This window comes from Prionailurus viverrinus, chromosome D2 (assembly GCF_022837055.1).
Source record: "Prionailurus viverrinus isolate Anna chromosome D2, UM_Priviv_1.0, whole genome shotgun sequence".
NCBI classification, from domain to species: domain Eukaryota; kingdom Metazoa; phylum Chordata; class Mammalia; order Carnivora; family Felidae; genus Prionailurus; species Prionailurus viverrinus.
Window position 1 is genome coordinate 24,040,535 of NC_062571.1, and position 23,239 is coordinate 24,063,773.

Consider the following 23,239-nt stretch of genomic DNA (forward strand, 5'->3'; position numbering starts at 1 on the left):
CAAATGAAACTAGCCCTTCATTAGGAGGTACTCCTGTGTTGCACTGGCATATCAGCCCTCCGCATGCTAGGAGGCGCTACAGAGCCAGAGCTGAGGTCCTCAGAGACGAGATGCCATCAGCCCTGGTAGGTACTCACTGTCATGCAACAATCCTAAACTAGCTCAATCTCCATCTAAGAAAAAAATACAAACACCATCTGTGTCTTAGTAAGAGAATGGAGTTAAATAAAACCACTAATTCAATTAAGTTGAAATAGAATATGACAAATGCTTGGGGAGGGAAGTACTGTGGTGTGAGTTTTCATTTCCAAATGCACACCTATATTCTGCAGACCTATATTTAAGTAGATCAACCATTTGCTACTTTTCTCTTGAATCTACATCTTGTCCTTTGAAAGAGTAGCAACATTTCAGTGCTATTCCTGTATGTATCTTCAGTAATGTTTGTCAAGGGCTTGGGAAAAAAAGACTACATGAATGTCAGTAGATATTAATATTTGGATTTTTAAAATATATTTAGCTATCGATGTGTTTTCCATAATCTATGACCAGAGTCCTATTTGTATCCCTCCAGCTATAAACATTTTAAGTAAAAGTAACCTGGGGGCGCCTGGGTGGCGCAGTCGGTTAAGCGTCCGACTTCAGCCAGGTCACGATCTCGCGGTCCACGAGTTCGAGCCCCGCGTCAGGCTCTGGGCTGATGGCTCAGAGCCTGGAGCCTATTTCCGATTCTGTGTCTCCCTCTCTCTCTGCCCCTCCCCCATTCATGCTCTGTCTCTCTCTGTCCCAAAAATAAATAAACGTTGAAAAAAAAAAAAAAAAAAATTTAAAAAAAAAAAAAAAAAAAAGTAACCATTAACAAACAATGGTATTTCTTCTGTTCTTCTTTATAATCAAATAATACACTCAATTCCTTATAATCAATTATACGCTTCCTTATAATCAAATAATATGCTCAAATTAATAATTATGCTCAACTTCTTCAAGAATCAAATTTGTTTTAAGATATTTTTATATTCAAGTGGTTTAATGCCACTTATTCCTCTGGGTTTGGATCATTATATGAAGAGTAGATAGCTGACAGTGGTATCCACCCGCATACTCCACCATGCCCTTCCCTTCCTTGCTAGTGTCTTTGTCTGACTGATCTCCTACCTAGTACATCATTCAGTCATTCGCTAAATAAAGTATGACTAATCTTGTAGTCCCCTATTCTAGCCCAGTTGTAGCCATGTTCACATATTGTTATAATTGATTTTGTATCCCCTGCCTTCTAACTTCACCTCCAGTTATAATTTGTAACCCTGTGAGTGCAGAAGTCCTACCTGGATAGAATGCACCCAGATCAACTGAATTGAACTGAAATCAAAATCTTACTCAAGAGGCAAAACTCTTTTTTTTTTTAAATTTTTTTTAACGTTTATTTATTTTTGAGACAGAGGGAGACAGAGCATGAATGGGGAGGGGCAGAGAGAGAGGGAGACACAGAATCTGAAGCAGGCTCCAGGCTCTGAGCCATCAGCCCAGAGCCTGACGCGGGGCTGGAACTCACCGACCGGAGATCGTGACCTGAGTTGAGGTCGGACACTTAATGGACTGAGCTACCCAGGCGCCCCGAGGCAAAACTCTTTTAAATATGTGATCTGATACAGCATACAGCTTACTAGCAGAAGGTCATAGCAAAGCCAGCAAAATGGTGTTTTAACTTTTCTCTTAAATGGTATGTCTAGATCCAGTGTATTAAAAGAGGGGACAGAGGATAATGAAACATTTGAGGTGACCTATAGCTGGTTCTCAAGTTCTCTTGAGAGAACTATGTTAAAATTTTATTTTAACTTAAAAAACAAAATTGATTTGAGGACCTCTTACCACATGCCTCATCCACTAATGCATTTTTAAGAATTAAACAAATTCCCATGTTTGGCAATGACTCATAAGGACAAGAATAGGTCAAAATGTAATGACAGTGCTACGTAACCAGTCTACAAATACAGGCCTATCCTCTTTCTGGCTCAAGCTAGCAACAATAGCCCTTCACTTTTATGTGCACTAAATTTCACTCTAGTTTTAATAATAATAACAATAAATATAATAATAAAACCTTGTTTATATAAGAGGTTCATCTAGTTAAAAATGCAGTGAGACTCATGGTACTTTATAGGACCCAATTTATACTCCCTTTGATGACTTGAAGGTGATAACTTCATGTGATTCATTGCCACCTAGTTCTGAATTTTAATAACATAATGACTCATCATGATTTTTACATTTCTTAGAGAACGAGCTTGGCTAAAACCATTGTAGTTGTTTTTACTGGGGTCATCTGAACTACGGTTCCCAGAATGCTCATGAAAGGGATGTGCTTATGTGTTCTGAACAGCCATAATCTATCATGGCTGGTGCCAGGTCGACACATTATATGAGTTTATAGTGTCAGCCCAGTGAATTAAGGCTTTGTTGTAGACCAGCTTGCTATGCAATTATTTCCAGTTCATATCATATAAATCATCACTCTTCACGTGACAATCAGCAACTTCCATATAATATTCTAAACATCCGTGTTTTGCCTTAATTGTGCTGTCTGATTCTGCACCTAGAACAATGTGACAAGACTGGTACCAATAGCTTAAAAAATAAATTTCACTATCACTAGAACCTATTTAAGGAATACTCTATGTTCTCACATTTTTTGTCGAGCTATTTGGTATTTATGTTAAAATAATAGGAAATGAATTTAAATAGAAGCACTTCTGTGTCTTATCTCTGCAAACAAAAAAACATAATTTACAATAAATTAGCACAGCAGTTGTTAGTGTAGCTCAGCTTTATTTTGCAATTCTCACACCTAAGCTCACAAGTTGACACTTTTTCTGATAAGGTAATCTTTATAAGGTAGTTCTGTAGGTGATTAAATCTGACAGATGCTAGTGAGATGGTGAAGTTCAGAGATGTAGCAGCAAACGCTTTAAAAAATTCTTGCTAAAATAATAAAATGCCTTATGATATACTAGCAGAAAAATCAATCTAATAAAAGAATAAATCAGTTATAATGCTGTGCTTCTGTGTCTACAACCAAAAATAAAATTACTTTCCAATAAGCAAGTAAACAAAGTGATTACAACAAATAAACTGTAAGGAAAATGGTATCCTTTAGAATAACGAATTACTGTAAAATATCATCTTCCCAGTTGTTTCTTAGTATTTGCAATCATTGCTGAGATGAACAGAAATAAAATGTTTCAAATACAACTAGAAGCTGAGGAAATAGAATGTGCCTTTTCATAACATTTTGATACTCTATCTGTTCTTCAAAACATGCCTTGAACACCAGATCCTTCAAAGGTAAAAGCTTCATCTTAGGGCAATGATGATAATCAGATGGCTGAAACTTCCAATGATACTCCAATCCAAAATCTGTTAAGGCTTAGTTGCAGACTGTATAATTAGATTAACCCAATTGGTATTATGGCTTAGTTTTGCAATTTACCTGTAATATTTGAATGGTTTCAGTCCTGGTTTCTTATTTCTAGCAGGATTTCAAAACAGTAGCTCATTGTCCTTGCTTGTTTTTGATTACTTAAATGATGGTAGCTTTGCTGGAATCAATCGATATTACAATCTGTTAAAGCACTATATTACAGCATGTGCTGTTTTCTGATTTTCTTATCTAAATATCAGTTGCCTAATGTATGAAGTTCATTTATAAATACCAGGAAGTTCCCTGAATCAAGTAAATTAACATGCTGGGCCACATTCTCTGGCTTCATTAGCAACCCCTCATGCCAGGGCTGTGTTCATACAAGTGTGAAAACCAGAACGATCCTTCAAGGGCTTTCCTGTCCTGAATAATTTCTTCATCAGGGAACCGGCTACACTCATGCTTATATTCCAGTCTTACCACTACAATGTATTCATTTGGCAGGACTCCATTTAACACGAGCACCTTTTGGAAGAATCTAACCATTAATGGGGAGGAAAATGTCAAGTCAAGGAACCAGGCTGGACGTGCAGATGAGGGGAAGTCTTAGTTATAGGTCACAGTAGAGGATCGAGGTTTGGGGCATGGGCTGGTAGCAGGGAAGAGAAACAGAAAAAAATCTTAAAATTTGGCACTATGTTAATAGCAGGGGGGAAAATGGTAATAGAATGGTCTATTGACCACAAAGATTTCCTACATTTAATTATTCAGTAAATATTTATTACTTTCTCAATATTTACTAGCCACCTGCCAGGTAATGAAGTGGGGAACAAAACAGACCAAGTCCCTACCCTACCCTTTATTTATTGTTGTTGTAGACATAAATATGTGACATGAAAATATATATTTTAAAAAATCAAGCTTCACGTTTTTAAGCTGTTTCCACATGCCTGGCACTGTGTAAGTGCTTTACACATGTTGATTTAATCTTTACAAAACCCTTGCAGTGGGGAACGACTGTTATCCCCATTCTCTAGACAAGGACAGTGGCCTTTGTTGTAGGACCAGGTATGAATAACCATCCTCTGAGAGCTGCACTTATGCCTTTTACTTGTGACAATGACTGTGTTTCAAAATAGCAGATCGTATTTTGGGGGCAAAGAATTTTAAAATAATGTTTGTTCAGTCTGTTTTTCACTCAAAAGAAATGAATTTGGAGTTCCTGGGTGGCTTAGTCAGTGAGACATCTGACTCTTGGCCAGGTCATGATCTCATGGTTCATGGGTCTGGGTCCCACATTGGGCTCTGTGCTGACAAGGTGGCCTGCTTGGGCTTCTCTCTCTCCCTCTCTCTCTCTGCCCCTTTCTCTCTCTCTCCTTCTCAAAATAAATAAATAGACATTTAAAAAATAATGATTCAAACTGAAAACAGGTGTCTAAAATCTATAAGACAGCACAAACACTATAGTCCCTATAGGACAGCTGTTGAGATAAAGCCAATGCACCACTTGGGCTCTGCTAGAAGAGTAACTTGGTACAGTTGTCTAATTCCTTTTATGAAATGGATGGGACTGATCAGGAATTAGAGCCACAGGATGGACAATGAAACTCATCCACAAGAGAACTAATATCTCATTCACCCAGGTTTGACTTTAAAATTATATCAGCCATGAAAATTATTTCACTGCCTTCTGTTGTGAGTAATCGGACTATATTTAATTTTAATCATTAAAATGTAAAAATAATAAAAGCCACCAAAATAGTCTATAGTCAATTTTCTGATAAAGCAAATTTGTTTTTTCCTCCATTTGTGATGTAAATGGCCTCCAGAAAGTTTTTTGGAACTAAGTGTTAATTAAAAATATGGAAATGGATTTAAAGCACATTACAGCACACAGTGGAAGAATAATCACAAGAGATTTGTTCACATAACCATACTCATTTCTCAATGTGTTTTTAACTGTCTATGTTATTGGTTGCTTTTCTGCATATGCCTGTTCCTAGAAAAAAACTGTGATTCCAAAGAAAACAGTAATTACAATTACAACAAATGAGACAAAATGCTATTTGAGCAGGAACATGCAGTTTTCGTCACCAAAAGCAAACCGATGCTCGTATACTTTCCTGCTTACAGAAATGAATTAAGCATGTTCTCAAATTTCTTTATAAGCCAAATGCCTTTTATATCTTGCCATCTTAAAAAAAAATAAATCCTCCATATCTTTTGTTGAGTATTTTGGAACTGTGCACAGTAGGACTGTGAGGAACCAGAGAACAAACTCTTTCTGAAATTCCCTGAGAACTTATACTTTCAGATCCCTAGTGTGTATATATCATTTTACTTGTCTGAACCCATTTTTTCACCTGTAAACCAGAGAGAATCATTTTTGGGACAATACACACACACACACACACACACACACACACACGGGATTCCACTTGCCACCAAGGGTTGGGTGCATGGGCTTTGGAGCCAAAGAGATGTGGGTTCAAGTTCTGACGAATTTGTCATTCTCTAGTTGTGTGACCTTGACTGAGTTACTTAACCCTGTGAGCTTTACGTTCTTCATCCAAAATATGAGTTCAATAAAACCTCTCCTCACAATGTAGTATGAATTGAAGCACCTAATATTTATAGTGTGCTTTCTAACTAGTCCCATTCCAAACTCAGAGTAGATTCCCAATAAACAAGAGCTTCTTTTCTTCATCATCAATGTTCATTTTACTGCTTGGTGACCAGTGCTGCCACAACTCCACTGGGTTCAATTCACAGTACTTGGGGGATTGGGGATGCCGGCGGGTGGCCTATGAAAAGCAATGTGAATCATGGGAGCCTGGAGTTGGGCAACTCAGAAAACTTAAGGATTTTCTGATGGTACATCCATCAGGAGCTATGTGGGGGAAGTGGTATCTCTGATGAATGATTTAGAATTTTAAACTATGCTGTGTAAAACAACCATTAGTTAGTTTAAGCAATGCAATCCAGTCAGTGAGAGCTTGTTTTGTCGTTTGGCATTATGATAATCAAACAAGTACCCAGGACTCCGTTCATAACTGAGAAATACAGGTATTGCACAGATACAACAACAAACCATTAGATTTCCTTCTCCAAGTGGCATAATTTTTCATGACAAACTTTTAAACTGAATCATAGCACATCAAACAAATTCGCAACCCTGAAAACTTTTTTTTATTTTTTTATTACATGTCTTTATTTTTGAGAGGCAGAGAAAGATGCAAGTGGGGGAGAGGCAGAGAGAAAAGGAGACACAGAATCTGAAGCAGGCTTCAGGTTCTGAGTTGTCAGCACAGACCCTGATGAGGGGCTGGAACTCACGAACCATGAGATCATAACCTGAGCTGAAGTCCGATGCTCAACTGAGCCACTCAGGCACCCCAGCCCTGAAAACTCTTAAATGAAATGTTACCCTAATGTAGTACCTAACACCTAACGAATGTCATCTTTGTACAAAGACCTGAGCTACTGTCTCAAGATGAATGGCATGGTCTATACCCTCAAGTTGTTTCCACAAAGTGGTGGGAGATATCTCATGCATGGCTATAACTCAAAGTACAAGGTAACAAGTACTGTACAAGGGGAACAAACAAAAAACTCTGAAGCACAAGGGGATCAAGAAAAACTCCACTGAGGTGAATGAGCTAACCTGGAAGGGCAAATGGAATATTGACTAGCTTGGATGAGGAAGAAATGCCCTCCCAGCAAAGAGGGCAGCACAAGCAAGACTCGCTTCTGGGAAAGGACCCCCACCCTTGATGTCTGGCTAGCTGGCTCACTCTTTTCATACAGCGAATATTTATTGAGCACCCACTATGTTGTAGCAGCATGCTTAGTGGGAAAGTAGGGAGTAATCCAGTATGGCTGGAGCTCAGGATCTCTAAAGGCAAGATCTTGGATCTGGAGGCTACATGGTAGGAATGCTAAGAAGAAGAAGGAAGAAGGTGTGACAGATATCCGAAGGTGCCCCCAACACCTGATTGAATGGTAGGGCTAAAGGAGAGGGAACAACTGAAGACAATCTCAAAATTTTGAGTCCTGAGACCAAGAAAATGGTGACGTCATTGAGAGATAAAGAAAATGAAGGAGAAACAGGTTTGCAGGAGATAATTAAGTAGAAATAAATGGACAAGCTGCAACCTGTATAAGATTCCATTAAGTACGAAGACTGTAATCCAAATAGTCTCCAACTTTGTGACAGAAAAATACTGAATCTGAGGATCTGCACAGGCTGGCAACTTTGAGTCTTGTGTAAATAGAGAAAAGGCCACTTGAAGTTTAGTAACATAGGATACAGCATCTGTGACTGAACTAGAGATGACCTAGTCTAACCCCCTAATTTTACAAATAAAGAAAACATGTTCCCGAGATACTCTCTACTGAGGGACAGATCCAGTCCAAGACTCTGACTGTGCATGTAAAGGGAAAAAAATCCAGATTGCTAAAACACTCAAATCTGGAATACAAACACCACCTAAGATTTTCAGAGTTGCTATTATTTCAGTTTGTTTTTAACAGAGTATAGGTGAAAGGGCCTTTTTGAAAAAAATCGATTGCTGTATGTGCCATTGTCCACAAAATCAGTCTTGTAGTTAATTTCCAAGAATTTAGATTCCGTGAAAAGCCTCGGAAACTTAGAGGGCCTAGAGCTCTTCCTGGGAAGGAAAGACAAGACTCTTGTTCAGTTACTGAAATAATGACACCCCCATGTATATAACAATGGACTGCCCTGCATGGAAGGAAGGGCCGGGGTGCTCCCTGAGAGAGCTTTGTTTCTAAATGCCAGGCCCACAAGAGTAATCAGCAGCACTTCCCTCCTAAGCAAGAAAAGCCTGACCCGCTGATCACAGAGGAATGACTATAGCAGTTAAAGAATCAGTTAATGGAGATTTAAAAAAGGGGGGTGGGGTGGGTGAAGGGAGCTAAGCTGAGGGGGAAATATTTATAACTGTGACAACATGTTTCCTTGTAATAATTTATGAGCCCACTGGAGAAAAAGGAAACACACAAACTATGAATAAAATATCCAAAATGTAAACATCATGCCTTCTGTGAATTTTCTTTAGTTAAAAATTAAGGTTGAGGTTGACTAAAGTAAATGACTACATTTTCATGGTCTCTTATTTCCTTGATGCTAAGGGTTACCAACTGATTTACAACTTCCTGTGTTGTTTTTTAATCTATATTTGTCAGCACATTTTTAATGTCAGATTACTTAAAATAGACATCTTCTGTCCAAGAGGTCAGAAATAATAATATTATGTTGACTTCTGTAAAGATTTCAGAGTACTTTACAGATATTCTCATTTAGCCTAAAAAAGCTTTATATTTCTAAATGAAATTAATTTCAGTATAGTGTTAAGACCATACAATAGTTTTGTCTTCACAGAAGTTATCATACGATGTAATTAAAATGCAACATATATAAAATCAATTTTTAAAATTTATATTTGAAAATTCAAAACAAGCTTTCCACAAAGATAATTGCATAATCATCTTTATTATGCTAATTTACAGATACTGATACTTAATTTCAAATTCTTAGAATAGGAGATAATTTAGAGTATTTCCTCAATTTTAAATAATAAAAACCATCAAACTTTACATGGAACACCAAGATAAAACCAAAACAAATTTATCCATGATCAGAACTTTTTGAAATACTTTATACTGAATTCAAGGATATGCGTTTTAACGTATAAGCTAAGCAAATATACTCTGAGTGGCTTTTAAAAAATACTTTTGAAAAGCATTAGTTATTTTCCAACTATATCTAATAGAACCAGCCAGACTTTCGCTCTCTGACCCTTAGGAAGTCACAAGATAAGGTCAATCTAAGAATCAGAAGTACAGTGTTGAATTTAGCAGGTTCAAGAGCTCCAGTGTTTCAATTTTCACAAGAAGGACATGCTAAAAATGTGTCCTGTGTGCCCTAACTCTTTACTTTTGATGAAATCTGTTAAAGGAAATCTTTCTGAAATGAACTCAGTCTGGACAACCACAGACCACATCGGTTGCTGAGAAACAAAAGGTGAAAAGAATGATAAATGGGGTCGGGGGTTGAGGGGGGGGTGGTGGGCGGGTCGGGGGAGAAGCAGATTTTCTACTTTTGAAAGTTAGATGTAAACATTCTCCCTTTCTAAATAGGTGTCTTGCTGTAGTCCTGAGCGTGCCACACAACAAAGAAGTATGTCATGCTATCTAGGTCTCCAGAGAGAAGTTATTTGGGTCCAAGGAATTCTTCAAATAAGATGACATTGGATATGTGTTTGGTAATTTAAAGGCTGTGACTATTTAGAAACAGGGTGATGGCATGTACTTATTAACAAATTCTTCTGAGTTAGCTGGACTCTTTGGGCAATGTGAACAATTACATATAGACATAGCATGGACCAGTATTCTTAATATGGTTACTCTACTCTTTCAGTTCTGGCTTTAGAAAAATGATCCTTTCAATAATAACAGTAATTATAAATAATAATAATACACCTTTGGGTTTAATAATACTTTCCCTTTGAAGAACTCCCAGAATTTTCATCCACATTACCTAATTTGTGTTTGAAACAATTCAACGAAGTAGCCAGGTAGCAATTATCATTATCCTACTTTTACAGATAAACAAACTGAGGCCTAGGGATTTTCTTAGCATCACACAATTAGGAATAGAGCCAAGTCTAAAGCCTGTAATTCAGTGGTCTATCTTCCAGATTATTGCCATCTTTAGAAAATATCTGGGTATCTGAAGAATTGTTCTATCCCTCAGGAAATGTTTATGCTACAGCCAGATCAAAACATCTTTTTCTTTTAAATTGCATTTACATTATGAGAAGGTACTTTTTTTCCAAATTCATTAGAGAGGATTTTGCTGTCGGAGGTCATTAAGATAGGAGTACTCAGATTTCTTTTCAAATTGTAATGTTGGCCTTAAGCAGAACTATGGCTTGGAAATGCTAAAGATGTCTAAAATATTCTGGAATCAGTTCCTTTAGTTATTTAACTTTAAAAAAAAATTTCAAGCCCAAGTTAAACAAGATCAAATCAGGGGATATAAATAAAAATGGGCACAAGGTGTTAACTCAAGTGTCCTAGCCAGACTGCAATTTGGTTTACTGCAGCCTGCCAACTTAAATTCCTCCTTGCAGCTTCAGCTGGAATGGGTAGTCTTCATTTCCTGTCCTAACTTGTCCTGTGTCACCCATCACCGTTCAGGTGATTAGCGTGTGGATCTGGTGGTCTCAAAGCTCTATTAAGTTATAGATGTTCAAACTGCCAGTATGTTGTGGATAAAAATAGAAGTTGCTATTAGATGTCTATTCATACCCTGCAGAAGCCTGGCAACATTTTGAACCTTTTCAAAATGTAAATACTGCATATTAAGCACAGGAAAGAAAATTAATGTGCTGCATTTGCAAATTTATTTCCAAGTCAAAAATGCAAAGGGGAGGAGGGCTCTTGTAGCAGAATTGATATTCTACATTTACAGGGTATATTAAGAAGTTTGTAATGGCCTGAACACAAAAGAAAACACTTTAGAAATGGATTAATTGAAGTTTCTCTGATAATCTTAGCTTGTGAATTTCCTCTCTTTTGATTTCAAATTTATGGCCTCAGTATGACATTACCAGAGTTTATTGCATTTTACAGGTGGCATTCATATGTTGTTACTTTTTGTGTAGTATATTGTGGGCAATGGGTTACGATTTTTGTTAAAAATTTCCAGAACCACACATGTACCACTTCATTAGACTTGCAAATGAGTAATGCCTTTTTTCAAGGGGAGAAAATAGTTAAAACATTACAGGAATTTTTGTGCCTTTTCTCCTTAGTTAGTATTGGGAAATGTGTGCAATAAAGTTTGCTTTTTGAAACTTTGACATTTTGTAGTAAGTTTTGATTTACATATGAAGTCATCATCTGACAATTTGAAACAAATGTCTTTTTAAAGCATACCAGTTTTTTGTATGTATTTCTATCGCTCAGAAAAGGCTTAACAGATTTATCTTGCTTCCTGCCATTCAAAACAGTGGAAAGTTTTCATTTCAATGACATTTTTTAATATCTTGAATAATTTAATAATTGTATTTAATAATTTAATAATTGCCACCTTGATCATAGATTTCATCAGTACAAACACTACCCACAAATCATCTACCCTTTTTTGCCAATGGAAAACAATAACAGTAAAATAAGTAACAATAAAAACAATAAAAAACAAAACAATAACAAAAACAAATAAATAGCAAAAACAATTAACCAGAGTTGATACTATCAATGATGTTAACACACAAAGTAGAAAAAGAAAGCAGGAAGTAATGCAGTTTTCAGATAAAATTTTTATACTTTTTCTCAGACATAGTAAAGATCTGAAGCAGATTCTAATTCCTGTCAGCATTTTGTAAACCTAAACTGTTCCTGTACTTAGTTCCAAGGGGGTTCAAAATTCCTACCATTTATTCCCATGATGGATGTCCATTTCATACTGAATATGTAAAGTCTTAAAAGTATTCTAGTGATTTCATTTGGCTTGTAAAGTAAAGATCTTGGATTTTTTAAAACCTACATAATGTTCAGCGATGAAATTTTGTACTTACGAGTATTAAATTATGCCAAAAAACCATTTACTTGATATTCTTTAAATACCATAGTACAATTCCACTAAAGCTCAGATTGTAAACCATCTTAAATAATGCTAATGCAGTATGCACATAATGAACAATATAACTAACTTAAGTTAATTTTCATGTAACAGATAACATCTGGGGGAAATGTATAGTGGTAAGTTATGCAAAACTAATTTTCTAGCGACCACATCTGTAGATGTTATTTATTGTATGTTCACTTAACAGTCCATTATTCTGTTTAGAAATCTATTCTCTTCTTTATTAGAGCTTTTAATGTACTCACCTTGGTTCAAATGGTCTGCTCATTATCAGAAAAAATATAAATGGCATTCACATGGAACAACATGATTGTTTTTATTATATCCATTTGTGTGCAAGCATTCAAAAATGGCAAGAGAAACACATTTATTGCTTTACATTCAAAGTAATATTTAGGGGGTATTTGAAAGTCAAGCAAAACCAATCATTTGGCCAAATGGATGTATGTGTATAATCAGAAACTCCTGATTTTTAATCTCAGCATTAGGCCCCAGGCAAGTCACTTAAAGTCTTTTCCTTTGTTTCTTGATCTGAAGATTATGGGTGCTATTCTCTTATAGAAGAAGAAAGGGTGTTGCTAACACAGGGTACCAAAGAGGAGTGTTTTTTTAATAAACACACTTGATCTTTCTTCTGTTTTTATTTTTTGAGGTTTAAGAGGTAACGTATTAGACTTTTGAGGAAAAAAAATATGAGACAATTACAATGCTACAGGAATGTATAAAAATAGTTATAAAACTAGCTTTATTTAATTTGCTTCAACTATTCATAGACTTGAGGAAATTATAACGTTCTTTCAGAAAATCTAACTTAATAAAGCTGACCATGTCTTTCTGTTTTAAATAGATTTTATTACAGAACCAGTGATGTTGTAAAACATGAGGTTTTGTTAAAAAAAAATACAAAGGCCTAATTGTATTTTTTTAAGAAAGTATTGCATCAGACGGTTTCATTTAAACATATTTGCTGGCTCTGTGCTCTCACCACAATTATTGATTCTAATTTTCCTTAAACTCGTTTTTGAAAAAGACTACTTAGTGGGGGGAAAAATCACTATGATGCTTCTGGTATTATGTTTATTTCAAACTATATATTTGACAGTACGTTTCTTATTATTAATGAAATGACTTTATATTTACTCCCATCTGAAACCGGACTTTTCTTTCCTTTACAGTGTTTTTACTAACACAGCCAAATGTAACTCTTTGTGAAAGAGAAAAATGTAGCTGTGATTTGATTCGTTGATAGTATGCAAGACACTCTGAAGAAGAGAAATTCTCACCCCCAGTTTTTGTGCAGGAATTAAATCAAATGAATTCCCGTATGAGCTATATTCATAAAAATCAAGCAAAAGAGGTTCTTGAGATAAACAGGAGCTTCACTCCACCAAAAAAATAATAATGTAGAGCTGGGAGTGACCCAAGTTCCCAAGTGTGTGCCCAGTGCGCGCGCGCGCACACACACACACACACACACACACACACACACAACCAGTGCCAGAGACCAGGAAGACTGGCAGTTGGCAGGTATTTTGGATGAGCCATATAAAGAAATGCAGACCAAGGGGATGTGAGGGATGGAGTGAAAAAACTGAGCACCCATATCTGCTTGCAGTTATGTGTATGATCCGATGGAAGGAAGGGCACAGGGGGGCAGGGGGAAGAATTTGCTACCACCAGGATGCAGGGGTGACCTACTGAGAACTTCCACCAAGGGGTGAGAGAAAATTAGCAGAAAGCCCTACCTGTGTGTAGAAAAGCAGAGCTGTAAGACATATTTAGCAAAAGCAACAAAATAAAATTCTGTTTCATGAAAAGAAATGTTTTACTTTGCAGATTACCTCATGCTTTCTTTCTCAGTGCTTACAGTAAACTCAGGAAACCCCATCAGTTCCTTTCTCTTCTCTTTCCAATGTCTAACTCAACTCCACTTCCCCCAAATTCCTATTCCTCACCTTCTGTTAGAGTCTATACTACTAAATAAATACCTCATCATCTGCCCTTGTCTCTGGATTCCCATGTGCAACTTATTTATTTTACCTGTAATGTTGCAAAGGACACTAAAATATATTTAGCTGTTTCATTTTCCTAGTTTGGGCAAATAAAGAGCAATGTAAGGTTTGGGAGGATGAAAAACAAGCATGATGAAAAAAGGTACAAATAATTTTGTGGGAAGATGAAAATGCTTGTACATCCCATTTGGGGGGAAAAAATCACGTATAAACATGATGAGAGAAAAGAATTGCTCTGATATTTTTTTTGTATTCTATATTGATTAACCTTTAGTCAATTTGAGATGAAAATCTGGTGAACAACAATATAAGATGTCACCTAACAGAAGAGATTAAGCAATTGATAATATCAATAATTTCCAAGTATGGTGGCATGATGACGTGCATACTGAAAACCACATGGGCCAAGAAGTTGGCACAGTGGGTCTAAATCCCCATCCTGTCACTAGTAATGAGTTGACCATAAGACAATCATTTAATTGCTTGGTTTCTAAATTGCCTTGACTATAAAGTTTTAACACTTCTGTCCTTCTATATATCTATACAAACTAGCAACTTCCTATAAAATTGAATTAAAATTAATAATATGAATTCAATGCAAACATATGGGGATGGCTAGATAATAGCTTAGCTTCCGAGACCTTCCCAAACCTATCGTAATAAATAATAGTATTAATATTCAAATGATGAAATATTATAACATGTAAGTTATACATTATTACATTATTACATATTTAACAGGTAAGTTAACATGAACTATTGTGGAGAAGTCAGAAATTAATGTATGATGACTTCAGATTTTCCAGGTCCCATAGGATGGTGAATATTTGGTGATATTCTGCATTTCTAGAGTTTTGTCTTTAAACTTGTATGCTCAGGGTCTGAGTTTGTCAGCAGACAGTGGGTGACTTCACCTCAGGGCTTCAAAAATTAGCTCGTGAGAGCTTACTATACAAACTAGAACATCAATGTACTGATTTACAGTGAAGAATGTAATAGGCATGAAAATCAAAGCACTCAACTGAGCATGTCTTTACAGATCAATTGAGATGGGAAGTCAAATTGTGATCAAAACGTTGCTTGTCAAACATGGAATCAGAACAAAAGGAACTAATTAAATGATTCAGATGTTTGATCCCATCAGTACCTCATCTCTTTCTAACCTCCGAGTCAGGGTGGAATGGACACTGCCTAAGTTGACTTCTTTGACTCCTGTTTTTCATTTTTGCTGTTGGCCACCCATCACCCTCCCTGAAATTTGCACATTTGCTAGAATTATTCAATGCTCACGGTAAAGTCTTGTCTTGTCCCCAGTGTTTTTGGTTGATTTTGCAAATCCCCCCTGATTTACAGTGTGCTGGCTTTTATACATTAACCTTTAGAGCCTTTATTGTCCTCATCACGAAGTTCTTGGTGGCCACTCTGTTATTGCCCCCAAGAACAGCCGCACTCTGCTGAGTAACATCAATCACCATTAGGCTGTCATTGGGTGTTTCAAGAACCCAACCTCTGCCAGAACTGGATAAGGCATGCAGAAGATCTAAAACATGGTTTCCTACAGAGAGCTTGTAGGCAGCAGGAAGGACACACTGACACATAAAACAGTTAAAGATCAAGGCAGTATAAAATAAAGTTCTAACCACATAGTATAGAAAGAGAATAAGACAGTGGGAAGAATAAAATGCTAATTATAAGATACAGAGATACAGAGACCAAAAAGCAATAGAGAACTAACAGGGCAGCGGTGTCAAGAATTCAGAGGAGATAGCACTTAAAATATAATAGAATTGGAACTATATAAATATATATTTAATATATAAATATTATATATTTATAAATATAAATATTATATATTATATGTGTAGTTATATTAATTATATATAATTATATATTAAATCTCATATACTTTTAATTAATTTGATTACCTATTATATATGTTATATAATATATGCTATGTATTATATATTATATATTCATTATAATATATAGAGAGAAATTAATGGATTGGCCAAAACTATGGTTACTCACCAAAGGCTTTGTCATGATACAGTTCTTTTCTTCCCCTCCAGCAAATGATAGAGGTTGTCAAGCCTTCAGGTGGTCTCCTCCCAGATCCTCTAGAAGAAGGAATCTCATTTGACATTTATTCAACATTCATAGAACCACCCCCAACATTGGATGCAGAAGTGAAGGTATGTTTCCTTTTGTCTCCTAATTCACCTTATCTCAGTGTTATATTCTCTAAGGGCAGAAGGAAAGAAAGCAAATGCTCTTCCATTTTCTTTCCCCTCTGATTTTTCCTACCTTAATACAAATACTTCTTTTAGGGTTGCTTCACAGATGGGCCAGATGAGAACGGTTTAGCAATTTTAATCTCTCCTTCTCCAGCCTCCCCAGTCTCCACCTCCACTTTCCTAAGAGTAAGCACTGATTGCCACCGTGACTTGATCTGTCAAGATGCTCATGAATAATGAAAATGCAGGATAATAGCAAATCAAATTCTCCTTCGAACTGGCATCATTCCTTGTAGAAAAGTAGCCAAGAGAACTTGAGGTTACATATAGATCACTGAACGCTCCTGAAATCACTTGAGTGTTGTTCTCTTTTGATATTCCAGGGGTTGGATCAAGAACAAGTCCCTGAGGAATTCCAGTCAGAAGCCAACATTTCCGATGCGGATCCTTTAGTGGGTTTCACCATTGAAGATATAAAATCAGTGCTGGGTCAAGTCACAGATGATATTTTAATCGGCATTCAGGTACTCAGCCTTGATAGCGTGCTCACTTACTTTATTATTATTGGTTAATTAGGCAACCTCCACCTTAGGTCTGTAAATATTATCCACACTCTGCTAACAAGAGGGATGCTTAATGATGGAGGACCTCAGTTCAACATCTCCACATAATTCTCAGTTGAGTCATCGGAGATTCCAGAAGATCACAAAACAGATTCACTAACAGCACCTAGTGTGCTGTGTGTTGCCAGTTTACAAAATCATCTGGCACTGAAACCGAAAAAATAACACGGTAAAGACTTAGTGCCTGTCATACTGTAAACATTGCTCCTGCAAGAGTAAATGGAGTACATTGCTAACAGTAAACACTGATTCTTCAGGAAGTCTTCTCACCAAATTTCTAACGAGAGGTTTTCAAATCTTTCTCTCAGGTACTCTCAGATACTCCCAGAGGTTACTCTCTGAGAAAGGTTTTCTCTCAGATACTTTGTTCCATTTTACATATCACTAATAAGCAATTTACACCAAAGGCTGCATGGAAATAGTGATGGAACAGCTGTCCTGGTAGCAACTGTCAATGATGTATCTGTCAGTTCAACTCTGTGCATGGATATTTTTCCTGTCCAAGAAAACAAAGCAAACCAAGACAAAAACCACTTCTACCTCAACACAAAGGCTTGCATCATTTTCCAGGCAAAATGATTAACCAAGTGAATTGCAAATTTGAAGAAGATTTATAATTTCTTATAGAAATGACTATGAATCAATAGAACAATATACTACATGTTTCAAATATTAATGCATCTCAGGGAAAGATTTAATTGTTATCTGAACATGAGACTATATATAAAAAGCATACTGTATTAACAACTAATTTAGAAAGAGCAAAAGATTAGTTAGCTTGGCATAAGCATACCTTGTTACTTGTTAATCATCAAATGTTAATGCACTATTTATGTGAACGTTTAATGATTTGATATGAACAGAATCAGCCAAAGTCCTCGGCTTAATAAGGGGTGTTTAGTGTTTACCAGAAATAGTGGTAGAACACGTTTCACACAAAGCTTTATTGTTAACAACCCCATGAATGTAATAGCTGGTTACTGTGTGGAAGGGCAGAGTGCAGTTGAAATAAACTGAGTTCAGAACATATCTGCTTTATAGATTTGATAACGTTTCATCTAAATATAGTTTATGTATAATCATGGCCCTGGGCTCCTTTGCCATCCTACAGCTCTGAAATTATTGCTGAGGAACTACTAGACAGTAATAGAATTGTTTGCAGGCCCCCAAATTGAAAACATCTTTACCGAGGCCATGTTCCATGGAGTGAGCAGTGTATTTTTAACTATTCATTGACTTTTTTTTTTTTTTTACTGTTAGTGTTTGTAGCATTTATATCACTCCTCTGTAACAGAGTATGATTGTTATATGTGCGTGTTATTGTCCCTTTGGCCTGAAGCCAACCTTGCCAGGCCTGGATGTTCATTAGCTGGTTCATCCCAGTGTGATTAGACATAGAAAGAACGTGGACGAGGGGTGGGAGGTGCGGATCCTTTAGGTGCCACAACCATTTCCATTTTCAGTGTATTCACGGACATTAGCCTGGGCCAATTACTGCCAATTTTTCAATAAAATGGCTTGGTGATGTGGATTTACACAATGTCTCAAGATAACAAACCCCTTTATGTATTTTCGCTTAATAATCCTCATAAACTACATGAGAATTAGCCAGGCACTTCCCTGATAAATAAATTGAAAAATGATAGACACAGGAAGACTAAATCATTTGTCCAGAGTTTCCAGGGTCAGAAACTGATGAAAGGCCCTAAGTGGAAGCTATGACCTGGATTCTAGTTCTAATTCCAGTGTTACCCACAAAAACCACATAACCCCTAATATCATGACCAAGCTACTTTGGATACTTTAATACTACCGTGGTGTGGCACTATTTCAGTGTTTACCCTTGTGTCTTGGTCAGGTTCCAAGTTTAATTATTTCTCTGCCTACCTAAATGTCTTCCCCTGTTTTAGATGGGTAAGTTATTCTCGCCTTCTAAACCCTGCCTTCCAGCGTCAATGGCCCTTAAAACTGCAGCATGCCTGTTCAAAGGTAGCCCCCTGTAAGTGGTTAGGGTATGAATACACTGAATTGCTGTGGGAACATTTAATGAATGAGTATTTGTAAGATGTTTTAAATTTTCCAATATTTTTCCCTCCTTTATTTAAGAGCCATACTGTTATTATGATTTTTAGAGGAAAAGGCAGTTAGAAAATTCATGTTTTGGGTTCAGTTTTTTTTAGAGCTCCTTCTCCAATGTGGTTTCAGGCATTTTCCACTTTCTATAGCTCAGAAATTTCAGAGAATGTAGTGTGAATCTTTACATTTTGTATATTAATCCACTTACTTTCCCATCGACTCACTTTATAGTTCTAGAGATTTATTAAGAATGAAGTTATCTTGGCCCTGAGATGTTAATTAAAATTATTACTGAAGAGAGCAAACATTTTAAGCTTATATAGTTTAGGTATTTTAATTTTAAAGATACATTCAAGATGAAATTATTTTGGCCCTGAGTTGTATAATAAAAATTATACCCAATGGAGCAAACTTTAATATATTTAAAGAATTACATTTCAGAGAAATATGAATACTAACACTAAATTCTTACATTAAATGTTGGCTCTTGGCCCTGTCTAAGCAATAGGGTAAAATAATGTGAAAACCTTGAAGGAAGTTTGCCATCTTGGGACATTAGGTATTTTTAGGTAAATTTGAATTTCCAGGTTAGAAAAGCTGAATTTGACATCACCACAAGGTAGTGGTCATTGAGAAGCTGTTGAGCCCAGATCATGGATTTTCCATTCTTCCCTTAAAATAAATAGAAACTTTCACTTGCTAGTGGTCTTAGGACAGCTTATCTGTTCAGCAGTGTTCTGAGGAATAACAAGGAGACATGGTAGACTGACAATCTCATTCTTGACCAGACAGGGAGTCTTTTCATCCAGGCTCTGCTGGTTGTGCCTGAACTGAAGTACTGATCACCGCAGTCCAGAGCTGTGAAACGTAGCTCCCCTCTGTCAGTGCACTGTGCTGCTGGGTACACATCTTACCCACATGAACCTTCTCCCCAAAGCCCACACCTGTGTCCGTGAATTTTGTTTCAGTGAAATACCAGAAAGATCTACAGGTTAATGTGAAAACACTGGTGACACAGGGAAACCGAGGCTGATCAATGCTAGTACATATCCGTAGTCAAAAGAAATGAAATTATTAGTGGACATAGAACACATGAATTGAAAGTGGAAAGAATTAACTGTTTAGTTAGAGTAGTGCTTCCCAATCCTCTGGAATTGAGACAAGATTATTTCTTCAAACCTATATGGTCTAATATGTTGCATGCCAGAAAGAAACAAGAGTAACACATTTTAGAAATATTTCTCAAGGGGTCCCTGGGTAAGTCAGTTGAGCGTTAGACTCTTGATTTCGGCTCAGGTCATAATCCCAAGGTTGAGGGATTCAGCCCCGCATCGGGCTCCTGCTTAGGATTCTTTCTCTTTCCCTCTGCCCCTCTCCCCCAGTTGCATTCGATCGCTCTCTCTAAAAAAATTTTTAAAAATTCACAAAGTCATACTAATGAAATATAACACTGGTGAATATATCACAAAATCAAGAGTTGGAATTAAGAATTTAAAAATTAGCATGTAATGTTAACATACTTAATTATCAATCACTTAATTTTTCAGGTAAAAACTAATACCCAAGGTAGCCAAGTGACTTGTCCAAGATTATGTAACTAAATTAATCCCTTGGTCTCCAGCTCCTAGACCAGTGCTCTTTCCAGATCTACCAAAATCATGCCCAAGGGGATCAGTGACTCCTAAACAATGACAGAGTTCCTTTGTAACCCTGAGAACCAAGTTCATTCTTCCTTGCCTCCTCCACCTAAACACCAGGAAACAAAAAACGAATACAATGGGAAACCAGAGGCCAGAGTTTGATAAAACTTGTAGGGCTTGATAAAACTTGAACCAAAGAAGAAGGATACTTTCATGAGGATCCAGAATTGTTGACACCAATGCCATCTTCTCAGAAATACTGATTCTTACCAGTGAAGGTGAAACAAAATCTCATCAGGTAAGGTAACCAGGGTATACATTTCGAAACTACCTGTTATGGTTACACTTATAAATAAATAAATAAATAAATAAGAATGAAAATTTATATGTGGACCAAAACAGTATTTGATTTTTTAAATTTATTCTGTAAAAATTGAAATAATAGATGTTTTCTCAAAATACAGTTACCCTGAGGACATCAAATTACATTGCAGATGTTCACATTCTAAACTTCGAATTGCTTATTAGTACTTATGTGTAGAAACTACTCCTCATACATGCATAAACATTTTTAAAATCCCCTAAACAAAACACTAGATTTACCACATTGCTTACCACTGGTTTCTCTATACCTAATTTTATTATCTATCATGAAAAAGGGAAGACATTTCCGGGACTACTAATGTTCAGATAATGTAAAAGGATTTCTGGAATTGTGCAGGTAGCAATGTCAGCCCACAGAATATCACTGCCAGAGGCTAAATGCTATCACAGCTGCAGCAAACACTAAAACCTGTCAGCAATCGCTTTACTTTTTTATACCAAAACTATACCACAAAGTGGCATAATTCCAAGAGTTATAATGTATGATGAATATTCTTAATTATCAGAATTGTTCTAATTGTGAGATTATTTGAGTTGTTATACCACAACAGAGGCTTTCCGGGATCCCATTTAGAATGTATTACACAGGAGACAAAAACATCATTGAACAGGGGTGGGGGTACCAACAAGAGCGCATTAACTGAGGCCAGAGCAGTTATTCTGATTCGGTGCTTATTGGTAAAGTCTGTCTGAAAATACAGATAAATTAGCCTATCTGCCAACAAGAGGCTGTGTGAAAAATGGCTGTCCAAATACCACTTCCTGTTCGCAGCAGCCACGCTATACATGGGGAGTGTGCGGAGAAATATGATAGAGTGTTATCACATCACTACAGGCCGAAACACGGCTCTGTCTGCAAAACAGGAAGGTGTGTGAGGGATAATGTCTGTCTTTAGGCACTATAGTATGTCAAAACCGCAAAGACAATGTGCAGCAAAAGATAGCTTCATCATAACCACTTTTTTATGATTGTCTTCACAGACCGAGATAAACGAAAAGCTGCAAATACAGGAAGAGGCCTTCAATGCACGAATAGAAAAACTGAAAAAGGCCTGAGGACTTAGTGCAAGGAGAGTGATGCTAAACTTCAGAGAAACAAATAAAACCAGCCAGAATAATAGACTCTCCAGAGCAGCAGATATCCTTCCTTTCGTTGGGAGAGGGAAACCAAGCCCCACTTTTTATTATCCTAAGTAATTAGAAAAGTATTGGCCCCCATTTTGCTATCTCCTGTCCCATAACAGCCTCTGAGTTTATTGCACTAAGTGTAATAAGAACATTCTGTATACAAGAGTTTGGAGAATTATATATAAAAATACAATTACGATACTCCTTTGACATTTTGACTAATAAATGCTATTCATCTTCAGGGAGAATGAAGCCTGCTTTTTTTAAATAAGGAAAAATAATAATAATTTTATCCATATTGACCCAATGAACTGCCACATTACTGGAGCCCTGTGAACAGATAACCACATGGCCAAGGATAAAACTTGCTAAACAATAGCAATTAAAATGCATATACTATGGGTTTTTTTTCCCCTTAAATCGCTTGGTTTTCTTATTTAAACGTTTCAGTGTGAAACCAATTTTCTGAAATTATATAATGCAGTTTGAAACACTTTAATTTATTCTGTACCGTATTTGTTATTTCTAATCTTGTTACTCTCCCAGGAGAATACATGACCTATATAAAAAGAAGCAATGTATAAATGGTTATTAAAGACCAACCTATATATAGATTGTAAAAATCTTAAATACAAATCAAACTCACAGAGCTCTTAAAATTAACCATTATATTGCAGTAGAATGATTGAAAACATCTCAAGCCTTTAAATACCTTTATGAAAATATAATTTTAGAAGAAAAATATCCATTTGCCAATTGATTGTTTCAGGTTGGATAAATTAAATTAATTATGAGCTATATCCTTTCCAAATTTCTTAGACTTCAGAGTATCCTAGAATGGAGAACATTACTAGGAAGGGGAGAGTTCCTTTAAGAAATTCCCAGTTTATACCGGAACCAGAGGTACTTGGTTGAATATGTTCTATCTACATCCTAACTTTGGGCCAGACCTTACCTTCTCTATCAGTATCAGATGGATTGCCCAAAATGTATTCATCTGAGGTAGAGACAGACCTGACAGCATTTGATAGTTTTCTAACTGTGCTGATC

General features: G+C 36.4%; 1 protein-coding gene across 5 annotated transcripts in view; it reads left to right on the forward strand.

The window, feature by feature from the left end:
- The window catches only part of CABCOCO1 (ciliary associated calcium binding coiled-coil 1), a 119,459-nt gene extending 97,029 nt beyond the window's left edge, over window positions 1-22,430 (forward strand). For all 5 annotated transcript variants that reach the window (XM_047826007.1, XM_047826006.1, XM_047826008.1 and 2 more), the window contains 3 exons: window positions 16,174-16,296; window positions 16,722-16,862; window positions 22,043-22,430. In XM_047826007.1, the coding sequence (XP_047681963.1) occupies window positions 16,174-16,296; window positions 16,722-16,862; window positions 22,043-22,117 (339 nt within the window). In that variant the 3' untranslated portion in view covers window positions 22,118-22,430. The remainder of the gene's footprint in view (window positions 1-16,173; window positions 16,297-16,721; window positions 16,863-22,042) is intronic.
- The last annotated feature ends 809 nt before the right edge of the window (window positions 22,431-23,239 follow it).